This window comes from Abrus precatorius, unplaced genomic scaffold (assembly GCF_003935025.1).
Source record: "Abrus precatorius isolate BTA unplaced genomic scaffold, Abrus_2018 Scaffold4, whole genome shotgun sequence".
Lineage (NCBI taxonomy): Eukaryota > Viridiplantae > Streptophyta > Magnoliopsida > Fabales > Fabaceae > Abrus > Abrus precatorius.
Genome location: NW_020874384.1, coordinates 14,535,116 through 14,550,104, shown reverse-complemented (window position 1 = coordinate 14,550,104; position 14,989 = coordinate 14,535,116). Strand labels below are relative to the sequence as shown.

Sequence of the window (14,989 nt, the reverse complement as noted above, 5' to 3'; positions counted from 1 at the left end):
TTATCAAGTAAAATTTCACCACTCAATTCATTAAAACAAATATGATTGATTTATTTAGAAAATATTTAACATTAAAAGTGTATTATTAAAAATATATAATTTTAATATTTGTTTATATTACTAATTAAATTATTATAATATTAATCAATAGTTATAATTTTCCTATTAAAATTTATGTGATTAAAATAAAGTTTTAGTCTTTAAATAAGTATTTCTTAAAATGTTTTTCTTTATATTATATTTTTTCTTTGTAATATATTATTTTTTTAGTATATATTTATGTTTCATTTAAATTGACTAATATAATATGATCTAAAGTTTATATAGATGAATATATGTTACTTATGAAATTTTTATTATTGTTTAGGATCATGTAATCTTGACTGCTTACATTATATCATGTAAAAAAATTATATAATTTACAAATAAAATAAATTTAAATGTATCATAATGTAAATGATTAGGATCACATGGTCATTTTTGTTATTTATAATTTTTTTCATATTTTTAAATTTAAATTTTAAAAGTTTCAACTTTATTAAATAAAATTTTATTAAAAAGTAAAAAAATGTGATATTATTAATATTATGTCTCATTAGTGTCATATCTCATTCAAATTATATAAACTAACTCAAATATTATATAAATAAATAAAGAAATAAGAGATTACATTAAAAATAAAAAGTATTTTTTGAAAGACTGTTAAAATATTTTTAAAAACACCAGATGAAAAAATGAACTATAATTTTTTCATGCTTACAGCTATCATCCTCTGTGAGCCATTGACTTCCGAAGTATCTACATCGTAATACCGTACACATTGTCACAAGGAATAACTAACTACTTCCTTTGTTCTTCCTTTTATATCAAAATGGAAAAGAAGACACAAATTCACGACACGCTGACGCCGTCAAACAAAATTTCACTCTCATTCTGAGTGCGTTTGAGGAAACACCTCTGCTCTGCGCTTCTCTTCTCTGCTCAGTTTATTCAATTTTCTCTCTCCAACATGCGTAGCTTACTTTCACTCCCCAAAATATAAAGATGCTCTATTCTCGCACCAGCCTCTGAAACTAGGGTTTCTGCTATTTGACACGTGCCGAAATTTATGGCGACTCTGAATTCGCAGCCGCTGCAGTTCGAGGACCCAGCGATAGCCGTCAACGACGACGACGACGGTGGTGTTGCTGATGTTATGGACGAGCTGGAGGATGTTAATGTTAATTCAGTGAACGTTGCGAGTGCAAAGCACGATGCAGTTGCTATGCCTTCGCGAACTAGCGAACTCACTCTCTCTTTCGAGGGTGAGGTTTATGTATTTCCCGCTGTCACGCCTCAGAAGGTAATTTTATTTTATCCGTTAGTTTTTTGTTTTATTATGATATTTGTTGTTCTTGCTAGCTTGTCGCTTTGTGACCACAGTTTCGTTTAATTTAGCACTTGTGGTGAAAAAGTGTTGTTAGGATTGTGTAAAAATAGAAATTGATGCGAGGTTTTGCTTAATTAAATAAAATGCTTAGTGGCGTAAAACTTCGTTCAAAGCGCAGATAATGAAGCCGCTTACGGAGAAGTAAAAATCAATCGACAAAATAATTTCTTAGAAGAAAGGTTGTAATGCGAAATGAATTACTATACTCTTCGGGGCATGTGACTAGGTCTCTATTACTGGTTTTTGTTTGACACAACTAAGAGGGAAATATATAAAGCAAGGGTATGAACTAGAAAAGTGCTGCAGAGTTTGGTTATTTATAGTCTGTTATTATTAATATATGTTGTGAAGAATCAGCAGTTTGACTTCCTGGGAAGTATATGGCAAAAAAATAATTCAATGCTCGATAAATTTCAAGACAGTATATGTGGCAAAAATAACAAGACAGTATATGCCATGAGATTCGTTGGGAGCGGGTGGGGACAACACTAAGTTATGCTTTTACATGTCATGTTTATGCTTGTTTAAGAAAGTAAAGAAAACCGTTACCTGCATCGTTTCCAATTTTTTTTCCTCATAAAACTCATATATCTGTATGTTTACATTTTCGATTTAGGTCTTTGGATGTTTCTGATTTTGATTTTCTTATCTAAAGCTGACCATATTATTGATTTTGATTCATCTTAATTTGTAAGCCCAATTATTGTCCATGATCCAAATCAGTAAAGTTATTAGCATACCTCTGATATTAAAAATTAAGTTACCTATTGTAAATTGATTCAAATTTCTGATCACTTAAAACAGATTGATAAAATATAGAAAATTAATCAATATTGTTTATTGAATAAAAATTACAAGTAAACTGAACTCTCCAAAAGGATGATAATTGAGCTCTTGCTGAGGAATGCTTGGTGATCAAATTTAATGTTGCAGGTGCAAGCTGTCCTGCTGCTTTTGGGAGGACGAGATGTGCAGGCAGACATGCCTACAGTTGAACTCCCGTTTGATCAAAGTAACAGGGTAATGCAGATATTGTCTGTCTTAATAAGAACAGTTCTATAATTTGTATTGCCTTTTTTTTCTGCTTGAATTTGAACACTGGCTACTGAAATCTCTAGGGCATGGGTGATACTCCAAAGCGTTCAAACCTTTCACGAAGAATAGCATCCTTGGTTAGGTTCCGTGAGAAACGCAAAGAAAGATGTTTCGACAAGAAAATTAGGTATTCTGTGAGGAAAGAGGTGGCACAGAGGTAAACAAAATTCCATATTTCACCCTTTCACCCAAAAATGTGATGATTTATTTCTAGGTTAAAATTTTGTTCACTGGAAATTGTTGACTGACTGTGATAACAATATGGTTACTCTATTGTCTCACCATTTATGCTCTTTGAAAATTATGGTAGATCTTTGAAAGTCATTTGTATGTTTTGTATCAACACTATATCATCTCAGCACCACTTGTGCAGTTGACATCTGAATACTGTTCTTGAGAAGATTGTTGTTTATAATAATTGTTTTATTAGTTTTATTAACATCACTCCTTAGGGCTGATTTTAAGCATCTAAAATTAGCAAGTTTTTATTAGGAAAAAAAGCATGTATTACATTGGAAATGTAATGGCGTAACAAATACTTTAATTTCCCAATAAAAGCTTGCTTTTATTAAATGCTTTAAATCAGCTCTAAGGGTTAGAGTTAACATTTTCCATGTTTTATTTTAGAGAAGATATAATATTGGTCTCTATCCTCATTAAGGAGAGAGTAAAAAGAAATAAATAAACTTTATAGAGCTTCCTGATCCCCTTTGTAAAAGCAATCTAGGAAATTTGTTGGGAAGAGCAATTTGCTTTAACCCATAAGCATGGTTGTCAAAATCGTGCTTCAAAGTGTTGAAGCATACAATTCAACATGTTGCAGCCTCTCCAGCGAGTCGTGCTCCACTGTGACTCATGAATATGCTTAGAGCAGAGTGAATTGTTGCTCCAGAGCAGTGGATTGTAGGAGCAGAGCATAGGATTGTAAGAGCAGTGCACCAAAAACACACAATGACTGATTTTCACTGCTCCACTGTGACTCATGAATATCCTTAGAGCAGAGTGAATTGTTGCTCCAGAGCAGTGGATTGTAGGAGCAGAACATAGGATTGTAAGAGCAGTGCACCAAAAACACACAATGACTGATTTTCACTGGGTAGGGTCGTGTGACCCATATCACTTAAAAAAAACCCATTTATAATGTTCTGTGAAGCCTAACTTGCATGACCCAGCCAGATATCAACATTCAATTCTCTCCGTGTCTATTCCCCATACATTCAACTCTCTCTAAGCCTCTGAGTTTGGACATTTCTGGTGTTGGTTATTGTGTCTAGGTTGCTGTGGGACTGCACCTGCATTCTCTTCTCCAGTTCTTAGTTGTGTGCGTTTGAGTTTCTTCATCTTTTGTTTTTGTCAAAAAACAACATTTTGGGTGTTTGTTGTGTGTCTACTGTGGGCATTTTGTTATGCTTTAGTTTTATACATTGCTTTTGTTTAGTCAAAAACTTATCTGACTTATGACTTTTGAAGTTGTATAAGATCTTATGAATTTTTAGGCTGTGATTTAAGGGCTATTTTATTTTTTCCTTAATTATGCTATGTTTAATGCATATATGTGTGTTTAAATATAATTTATTAATTTAGTTGACTCTTATGAGATGTGTTATGATTCACCACTCCTACGATGCAACACCTCCCTTCCGGTTCTAACTTTGATTCTCAATTTTGACAAACTTACCCATAGCCCCATAAGGATGTCAAGAAAAAGAATGCTTACTTATCATAATCCCAATCTTTGGCATTATGTTCCCAATGATAAGTGAGTGGTAAAATGGTTTTCCAGGCTAACAGACCAAACCTAATACATTCAAACTTGATTGCATTGAACTTTCACATAATGAAATATGAGAGCTGAATTGTCATAAGGTAAAGTAAAATCAACGAGCATATTTCTCAACAGCTAAAATAAGGAGTGAGTGACATAATGCTTTGTGTGTTGATAGTTGGTGCCTGAGTGCCATTTTGAAGTCCAGTGCCACTATTGGTCCTTTGTATGGTGCTATTTAATTTCAAGTTGTTTTTGAAGTTTAATGTGTTCTTTTATATTTATAAATGCTTTTTGTTGTTCTTTTTCTGTTGTCTTTTATTTCTTGCTAGGATGCATCGGAAGAATGGGCAGTTTGCATCCTTGAAGGAAAGCTCAGGTTCTTCTAATTGGGATTCTGCACAGAGTTCTGGTCATGATGGAACTCCTCATTCTGAATCTCTGTGAGTTTTAAGCTTAGATTTCTTGCATATATATTAGTTTATTCTAATGCAGTGGTTCTTTTGTATGTGTTTTTTATAGCTTAGAATCTGTGTTTCCTGTTTTGCAGACGTAGATGTCAACATTGTGGTGTCAATGAAAACAATACTCCTGCAATGCGTCGTGGGCCAGCTGGACCAAGGACTTTATGCAATGCATGTGGCCTTATGTGGGCTAACAAGGTTAGTCATGATGCTAATAAGTTTGGTTGTAATGAAATTCTTGGTGCGAAATTGTACTTCTTTATTTCATTTGAAGTACAACAAAAACTTGTTCCTCTAGAGGGATGGAGTTGGCTACATGGATCAAATAATATCACTGTGTTATGCCAGAATTCAAATCTTCAAAATCTGATGTAAAGTTTTTGTTTCTTTTTATATAATTCCCTCCTAAAGTAATTGGCGACTGTATATTGTGTCAATTTGCTAGACCTTTGCCATTTGATGCATTATAGTGACATTTCATTGTTCATGATTGGGACTATGGTCTCATTGGTTATATGGTATCGGAATTGTACCTTAGCAATGACATGTTTCTGACTAAATGATCTGCTGGTCATTATGTTTGTTTCTTGTTTACCTGGCATTGGCGTTGACCATACTTCACTGCATTCTCAATCTCTTTAATTGTATGTACCTTGCCAATTATCTTCATTTACCCTGAGTCCACTTCTTATATCTGACAGGGCACACTCAGAGATCTCAGTAAGGGAGGAAGAAATCTTTCTGTTGAGCAAAGTGATCTGGTATTTAAAATGGAGAGCTTAATGTTTTTCCAGATTTATTCCCTGATTGGAGGCCAGTTGTAAACACTCAAGGGGGATCAGTTCTGCATATAGTTTATACTTATATGTTTAAAATGAAATGGTTTCAGTGATGGATAAATTCTTGGGTGTGCAAATCTTAGTCAAGTTTTTTCTGGATAGGAAAAGAAAAACAAATCCACTTTTTTTGCGATGGGAAAATAAATTTTATTAGTGATAAAAGCAAGGTATACAAGTAGGAGGAAGATAAGATAATATCTTAGCCGTAAGTCAAGCTATTGATGCTCTAATTACAATTTGATCACTCCCCTTTATTAACAAAGTCAAAGATCAGCAGTCAAAATCCCATTGGATAAGGGATCGGTATGATACTAGTTAAAGAATTGTGAAATGCATTGATAATTTATACAATAATATCATATAATTTATCTGTAACTAAATGAAATGCTTTTCATTGACATTTGCAATTATTCTGCAAAAATGGTACAAATTCAACAGTGTACACTTCGGATTGTTACAAACAGATGGAGACAATATTCAGACATGGAAATAAATTTCATTTAGCTCTTTGTAAAATATTTATTATTAAACATTGTAGTTCAATGTGAAGATTTAGGTTAAAGTTATTCCTAACCTGAACCCAAGCCACTTCTTTTTCAAAAGAACTCCAAAACAATCTTCCCCCTATAAGGGTGAAAAACAAACTAAATAGTTTTGAGTTTGGTCAGAATGATTTGGATTTTGAATGCTAGTTGTTTTGAACAGCCTTCCCTGGAGATCTTCGTGGCACTTATTGTTTGGTCCTTTAATGTAAGTCCTAAAAACATAGATGGTTTACCGAACAATTTGAATGGAATTTGCAGGACACTCCTGTTGATGTCAAGCCAACTGTTCCTGAAGAGGAATTGCCCAGCATCCATGATGAGCAAGTGGAATCTTTTACATATATCAAATTCATTTTCAGCCCTGCAAATGTTTTTCTGTTTTCATGAAAACTTTTGTGGTGTATGCAGGGTATTTCTGAAGATCCTTCCAAGGCCATTGCTGCTGACGGTTCTAGTAATCATGCTGTAAACCCCAGTGAAGAGGTAGTTTTAAATTTCTCTGTCTATATATATTCTTTCACATCCATTTTGGAGTATTCAGACATCTTTTCTTAGGTATTGAATTGAGAAAATCAAAGCTTCTCATGAATTGTTGTGAATTGTGATACTTGTAATGGGTATTGTGATAATTCTCTTGTTCAGGAATTGCCTGAAACTGCAGAACATTTTACTAACACAATGCCACTGGGAATTGGTCATTCTTCAGCAAACGATGATGAGCAGGTATTCCTACTTGAATAATGTTACCTATACAACTCTTGTGCTCACAAGTCACAACTCTGCATAACAGTACAGGTGGCTTCATCTGAGTTTAACTATTGTTACTGCTTAAATGAGTGTCATTTGATCTACAGGAACCTCTGGTCGAGCTTTCTAATCCTTCATATACAGATATTGACCTTCCTGGAAACTTTGATTAGAAGGTACTCAGTGATTCATTACGTTAGGGGTTTTTATATAAATGGTCCCCCTGTAGCATATTGTCCGTGTACTAATGAGATGCAGATATAGAAGCAGTGATACATACCATGAGACAATTAGGAAAGTCTGGGTTATGACTAAATGTAGCCCCCAGAAAATGGAAGTGATTACTGATTAGCAATTGTCAAGAAGCTCTGCTGTTCCAGCCTAACATTAAGTGGTCTGCAATATTGATGCTGGTATAGGTGCCAAAATGCTGTTTGTGTATACATTATTAGATGATCTTCCTTCAGTGTTTATATCATGAGATATTCATTAGTTAGGGTCCTTGTTAATAAAAATGCTGTCTCCTTGTCCCTGACTACAATTAATTCGTTGAGATCAAAGCGCTTCTACCCTGATTTTGGAGATAAAAAACTTTGGTGATGCTGTGCCACTCAAGGATGGACTGCTAATTTGAATATCAAGGTAGCGGTGTGCTAATACCGACCTTTGATGGCTTGTGCTGCTGGGCTCTTTGTGAGAACATTTGGATACATTCAATTCGTGCAAACATACTTGTTCCAAATGTACATATACATATAAATAAATGTCATTTTGTGTTATCGTCTTCTGTGTTCTTCCATACATATGTATCTTTGCTGTTGCGATGCCTGGAAAAGAATTGCCACCGTTGTCATCATATCCTAATCCTAATATTGTTCTACATAGTTAAACTAAATTTGTTAGAATGATTACGTGACCTTGAAGTAAATTAAACGCTGGTTTAAGTTAATTACAACTGATTGTTGGTGCACTATATTGCAAGTTCCGAAGCAGAAAATGTTATACTGTAAGAGTATAATATCGTTTCTTTTGGCAAAACTATCATTTATTGTTTGTTTGGTTGAATGGAGAAAAGAGGAGGGAAAGATTTGAACGAAGTGAAGGAAAGGGGAAGGGAGGATAGGGAAGTTAAAGGATTGAACCCCTGTTGCATCTCATTGTCTCCTTATCTGTCCTACTATTGAAAATTGACACATCATTTGAAAATATTGATGTCACTTTGTCATTTATGTAATCATATTCTAAAGCCATTATATTGAATTCCTACTCTCTACTTGCCCCCTCTCCCTTGTGTTTTTTCTGTGTCACATTCGCAACTCTTGTCTACCACCTTTTGTCCTCGTCTTTTTTTATGCTTTTTATAGTTTTGTACACACAGGGCCTGTTGTATCTGTAGCTTCAATAATTATTATCTTATTGTCAAATTGTTATGTTGTACATATCAATTATATCTTCATTCATAGAAAAATTTTGAGACACGAATAAACTAAAGATGTATATATTCTTTAGCAGCCTTCTAGAGATGTAGACTTTGTTATGAAGAAATCTAATTCTGACATATCTGTGTGTATGATTATGACTTATCTTTGTGTTATTTTGAATTTTGCTTGGTGACTGCTAAAGAGATAAGATTGAACTAGAAAAAAAATACGCAGTGAAGGAAGAATATAAAAGTATCAAATGAAGTTAAAGTGAATAAGAATTTGATGCATACATTTTAAATGACATCAGATTTTTACTAGTGGGATAGGATAGGAAAGGAAAGGCAAGGTGAGATAAGATTTTTATTTGAAATTAAAATTTCTTGCTTGGTTTGACAAATATCTATGAAATTTTTGTAAATTTAAGTGATATGTGTCAATTTATTCTAGACACAAAATGATGATATTTTATAATATTTTAAAAATAATTTAATTTTGTCTCTGATTTTTAACATTTTCAATAAAGTACTTTATTTGATTTGAAATTTAGTACCCACATATTATTAAATGAATATTTATCATCTTTTTACAGTGTACAATGGTTCCCATTTATACAACTATGATAATTAATTCTGTGCTAAAATTATGGGTATCAATTATACCCAATTATGCTAATTACATAAATAAGGAAAGAGAGAAAATAGAGAAGAAAATCAGAATATTTTACAACACTCTCTCTCAAGCTGGTGAATGAATATCTATACCAACTTGCCAATAAGATTTTGAAATTGTTTTGTAGGTAGTCTCTTAGTATGAACATACTTCTAGATGGTACATATGTCGTCTCTATGAGTCCGCTATCTAATTTCTCTTTAATGAACTTTCAATTCACCTCTATGTGTTTTGTTCTGTGATGTTGAACTAGATTATGAGCAATTATTAGAATATTTGTTATCACAAAATAGTCTCATAGGAGCTTTATATTGTATCTTGAGATCATTCAGTATGTTTCTCATCCACAACAATTCACATATCCCTTGAGACATGGATCTATATTCAGCCTCAGCACTTGATCTTGCTACTACATCTTGTTTTTTACTCTTCCATGTTATTAAGTTTCCTCCTAGGAACATACAATATCCTAAAATGGATCTCCTATCAACAACCAATCCAGCATAGTCTACATTTGTGTATGCTTCCCGTAATAACTCACCTTTTCTCTTAAATAGCAATCCCTTTCCCAGGTTGCCTTTCAAATATTGAAGAATTCTATTTACAACTTGTAGGTGTCTCTCTCTCTCGAGGATCATGCATGAATTGACTGACTACACTGATAACATAGGCTATGTCAGGTCAAGTGCGAGATAAATAAATGAGTTTTCTAACAAGTCTCTAATATTAGGCTTTATCAACTACTGAACTCTCTTCTTCGCTACCAATTTAGTAGTTCTGCTCAATAGGAGTTTCAAGATTTTTGCACCATAACTTGTCTGTTTCTTTTAGGAGATCAAGGACATGTTTCCTTTGAGATATGAAGATGCCTAGTTTTGAATAAGCAACTTCAATCCCTAGAAAGTATTTTAGTCTTCTGAGATCTTTTAACTCAAATTGAGCTGCTAATTTTTCTTTAACACCTGTTTTTCACCATCATTAATACTTGTAATAATCATATCATCTCTATAAACTAAAAGTAGCGTTAGTTTACCACTATGTGAATGTTTTATGAAGAGAGTATGATCACCTTGGTTTTGCATATACCCCATGAAAATCATAGTTTGAGAGAACCTTTCAAATCAGACACGAGGAGATTGCTTTAGTCCATATAATGCCTTCATTAAGCTGCACACTTTGTCTCCTTTGGAATCATATCCAGGTAGTATTTCCATGTATACTTCTTCTTCCAATTCTTCATGTAAAAAGGCGTTCTTTACATCAAATTGATTTAACTTCCATCTGAAGTGAACTGCCAAAGAAATGATTACTTTGATTGTGTTCATCTTTACCACTGAAGCGAAAGTCTCCTCATAATCAACCCATACATCTGAGTATATCCTTTAGCAACAGGTCTTGCTTTGTATCGTTCAATGGAGCCATCGGATCTATATTTCAAAGTATAGACCCATTTGCACCCTATTGCCTTTTTGTTTTTGAGCCTTTCAACAATCTGCCAAGTCTCATTTTTCTCCAGAGCATGCATCTCTTCATTCATGGCTTGAATCCAATTCTCAATTTTTAATGCTTCATGTACTGATGTGGGAATCTGAATAGAATCAATAGCTGAAAGAAAACCCAAGTGCTGCATGGAAAGATGTTTAGTAGACATAAATTGGGAAATAGGGTACTTGGCACAAGACCTTTTTTCTTTTCTCAAGGCAATGGATAAATCATTAGAATTACCTATACTTTCCTTTGATTTGGACGGTTGGACTTGCTGTAGCACCAGGTCGGGTGTCCTTCGTCTTTGGTAAACCAATATTGGAGCTGATGTTGGTTTCCCAATAGGATCATTGTTGATGTTTCAATAGTGTTGTTTAGTGTAGGTGTCAAATCCTGTATAACCAATGAAGACACACTTAAGAGTTCTGGGATCTAATTTTTCACGATGTTGCCGGTGGATATGAACAAAGACAGTGCATCCAAAAACACGACACTCTAGACTATTCATAATAAGAACAGAAGACAAGAAAGAGGATATAATCTGAACAGGACTGACTCCATCAAGAACACGAGTGGATAACTTGTTTATCAAATATACAGCTGTCAAGATTGTTTCTCACAAATAAAATTGAGGAACGGACATTTGAAAAAGAAGAGCTCTGACAACTTGTAGTAAATGACAGTTTTTTTGGTCTCCAATCCCATTTTACTGTGGGGTGTCAACACATGTCAGTTCATGAAAAATACCATTCTTTTTCAAAAAAATTAGAGAAGGATAGGTTCACATATTCTCTTCCATTATCAGAACATAGTCGTTTTATTGTTTTTCCAAATTGAGTTTGAACCATATGGAAAAAATTCTGAAAAAGGTGTACAACTTCAGTTTTATCCTTCATCAAATATATCCATATTACTCGAGAGCAATAATCAATAAAAGAAACAAACCACTTTGCACCAGAAATATTAGACACAGAAACAGGTCTCCACACATCAGAATGAATTAGGTCAAATGGCTCAACACTTTTGTTATTATTACTCAGAAAGGTTGCACGATGATATTTTGCAAATTGACAAATATCATAATTAAAAGACTAAATGGATTATTTTAAAAATAAAGAGAGATACATAGACCTAAGAATACTAAATGGCGGATGACTTAGACGCTTGTGCTATTGAAGCCAAATTTGAGATGTTGTAGAATTTGAACTCGTTTAAAGGCAAGATTGTGGCACCATTTGTCTTCCATTCTCCTTTATTCCCATGCTCTGTAGATAATATAACTCACCTTGTTCCTTAGCAGTTGCAATCGTCCTCCCCATGGTAAGATCCTAAAAGACACAATGAGAAGGGAAAAAGGTTACTTTACACTTCAAATCTCGAGTGAGTTTTTGGATAGATATTAGATTATTAGATAGTTGAGGAACATGTAACACATTATGAAGAGATAAATAAGGATTGAAGAAAATGGCACTACTCCCGAAAACTAGAGTATGGGACCCATTAGCAACAGTAATGTGTTGGTTGATAAATGAGCTAGAGTAGGTGAAGAAATAGGAATGATGGGGTGTCATATGGTCAGTAGCACCAGAGTCAACTAAGAGATCCTTAGGCATAGTATCAGAAACATTAAAAGAAAAGATCCTAGAATTCTTACCGATCATTGCAAGAGAGCAAGTACTAGATTGCTTACTGGGTTTAGGGTTTAGAGTATGTGAAGAAACATGAATGATGAGGTGTCATACGATTAGTAGCACCAGAGTCAACTAAGAGATCCTCAGGCATAGTACCAGAAACATTAAAAGAAAAGATCCTAAAATTTTACCAGTCATTGCAAGAGAGCAAGTACTAGATTGCTTACTGAGAGACTCCATGAAGTTTTTCAGGTGCTTCACTCAGCTTTTAATACAGGTGTTTCCTTTGTAGTAGGCTGAGTTGATTGATCTTTGTTTGCATCCTCCACATCATATACTGCTTGATGATCCTGTCTTTGTGCATGACCTTTAAATCCACCTAAGCGATTAAGCACCTTCTCTTTCCCATGAAGTTTGAAACATGTATCCTTGGTGTGGTCACTCTTTTTGCAATAAGAGAACCAATGGTCCTCCCTCTTGTTGGCCGTAAAATTTCTAGTTTTGGGAATCTTGTTGGACGTCAGGGCAGACCATTTTCCTATTCTCCTTGCCTTGAACAATGAAGAATATCTCAGAAAGTGATGGAAGCTTATCCTTTTCAAGAATTTGAACCCATATCAGATCATATTCATGATTAAGTCCAGATAAAAGCTTGGAAATTCGAGGCCTCTGAGTAGACTATGACATAATGGCAGCATCCTTGCTGTTCTCCAATTTCAAATTTTGGTGTTGATCTAATTCCACCCACAAACCATTTAGGTGCTCATAGTAATCAGTTATCGAGAGAGAATCTTGTTTAGCACTAAAGATTCTACTTTCCAACTCATAACAAGTGGAGATGTCTTGCTTCATCGAATATATCTGACGAAGACTATCCCATATCTCTTGAGTTATGGAAAAGAACACATAATTTTGGCTGGTCTTCGGCACCATAGTACCCTACAACCATGTCATAATGAGAGAGTCCTCATCATCTTATGCCTTAAAGTGTGGGTCCTTTGCAGTAGGAGCATCCCCTTCAATATGGTTTAACCTTTTCTAATCCTTTAATGTCCTTTGAATAAATTGTGCTCACACAAGATAGTTCTGACCATTGAGTTGGTTAGCTGAAGGTAATGCTGGAAGATTATTCAAGGTTAAGGTTCCAAATCAGCAGGGTTTGGAGTCTCTATTGTAGCCATCACGATGAAGCAAACTGCAAAAAACACAAAACACAAAATTCGTAGGGTGTAGCTTCAACAATGGCAGTTGTGGCCAAAACAAAATAGAGAAAACCAGCAAGACAGGAAATGCAAGATATAGCGAATCTTCTGGTGTCAACAACGTTAAATTTTGATTTTGGTTATGAACAATATTTTCAACAGTGAATAGTGTTTCTGATAATGAACAGTGTTAAGATTGAAAAAAAATGCATAGCAAAGGTGCGATGACCGCAATGAAGGTGGCTAAATAATTTTAGGGCGCAGAAGCAAAGCCCCCAAGATCGGGAGCTCTAATACCAAGTTGAAATTTGGTACCCACAGATTATTGAATTAATATTTCTCATTTTTTTACAATGTACAATGATTCCCATTTATACAACTATGGTAATTAATTCTATGCTAAAATCATGGGTATCAATCATACCCAAATATGCTAATTACATAAATAAGGAAAGGGAGAAAATAGGGAAGAAAATCATAATATTTTACAACACTTTGTCTTCTATTTCACCTTTCTACTACGTCATCTTCCTTTTTTCGATCACCTTGCAATAGTATTCAAAATACAAAATCTCTCAGGTTTTGTCATAAGATTTGAAATAAATTGGATGAGGAAAAAGACATAGTAAAGACTGGTTTTATTGAAATTGAAGGATAATTTATTGTAATCGAAGGGGGTAAAGTTATCCAAGTCGTGTGGGGTATAGAGTGGGTTGGTGAAAATGTTAGATTTAAATGTAGATTTAATTGATATAACAGTGGAGAATGTGGTGGTTTAAAGATGATATTTGGGTTAATGAGAACTTAAACTTGTTGGGTTATGTTTAGGAGAAAAAAGATGAGATCTTAGTTGAACAAAGAGAGAACTGCAAGTGAAGCTACTACCATAGGAAAAAGACAAAACAAATACTATAAAAGAAGGAACATCATTATAGCAGCACTAACAAGAAAAATGTAAGAATAAATCATGAAAGAATGTGAAATAAATCTTATTTCTAAAAATGTTAGAAGTAAGAGATGAAAATGAACTATTTTTAAAATTTTATATAACAATGTCATTTTTTGTAAATAAATAAATAAATTGACACACTTATTTAACATGATAAGTCATTTTTACTTAATTTTAACATCTTTAATGATAAAGATTGATGTAATTAACGATTATTAATTTGAAAGACTAAAATTTTAAAAATTAAAGACTAATTTTAGTTAAGTTGCATATTTTTAAAATAAAAATAAAAATTTATCCGTTAATAATTTTATTAATTTTTTTTATTGATTGAGAACTAATTTGTAACCAAAGTTGTTAATGTCATGTTAAAAACATATCATGAAAATGAAAACACAAAGATCAATTGAAGAAATTAATGAATAAATAACTTAAAAAATTAAAATATAATAAATAATTAAAACTTCTTCTTCATGTCTATATAATAATATTAAAAAAATACTTACATTCTTTTATGAAAATATTGACTATGTAACATGCACCAATAAATTTATTCTATTAAATTTCATTAAACTAAATTATAAAAAATCACTCATATTTTTAAATTTATCAAATTTATTAGTAGTTAGACACTAAAATTTAATTAGTTATGACTTATTATAATAAAAAATAAATCAATAATATTTTTTTAAAAAAAACGTACTTAAAATACATTCCGATAATATATCCTTATAAACATATTAAA

At 33.2% G+C, this 14,989-nt stretch overlaps 1 protein-coding gene across 5 annotated transcripts; it reads left to right on the top strand.

Annotated features, from left to right (window-relative positions):
- Positions 1-832: 832 nt before the first annotated feature.
- Positions 833-7,723, top strand: LOC113864680 (GATA transcription factor 24-like). 5 transcript variants are annotated; one of them, XR_003504902.1, is made up of 11 exons: positions 833-1,342; positions 2,363-2,449; positions 2,548-2,681; positions 4,622-4,732; positions 4,840-4,951; positions 5,455-5,514; positions 6,396-6,457; positions 6,546-6,620; positions 6,799-6,860; positions 6,992-7,060; positions 7,149-7,723. XR_003504902.1 is itself a non-coding variant. In XM_027498676.1 (11 exons), exons 1-10 carry the CDS (start codon positions 1,109-1,111, stop codon positions 7,055-7,057), a joined length of 1,026 nt encoding a protein of 341 aa, XP_027354477.1. In that variant the 5' UTR covers positions 833-1,108; the 3' UTR covers positions 7,058-7,060; positions 7,155-7,723. The 5 variants fall into 5 exon arrangements, 2 of the variants coding, with proteins under 2 accessions (XP_027354477.1, XP_027354476.1); XR_003504901.1 differs by having other exon boundaries at positions 6,780-6,860; XM_027498676.1 differs by having other exon boundaries at positions 6,396-6,461; positions 6,780-6,860; positions 7,155-7,723.
- Positions 7,724-14,989: the final 7,266 nt, after the last annotated feature.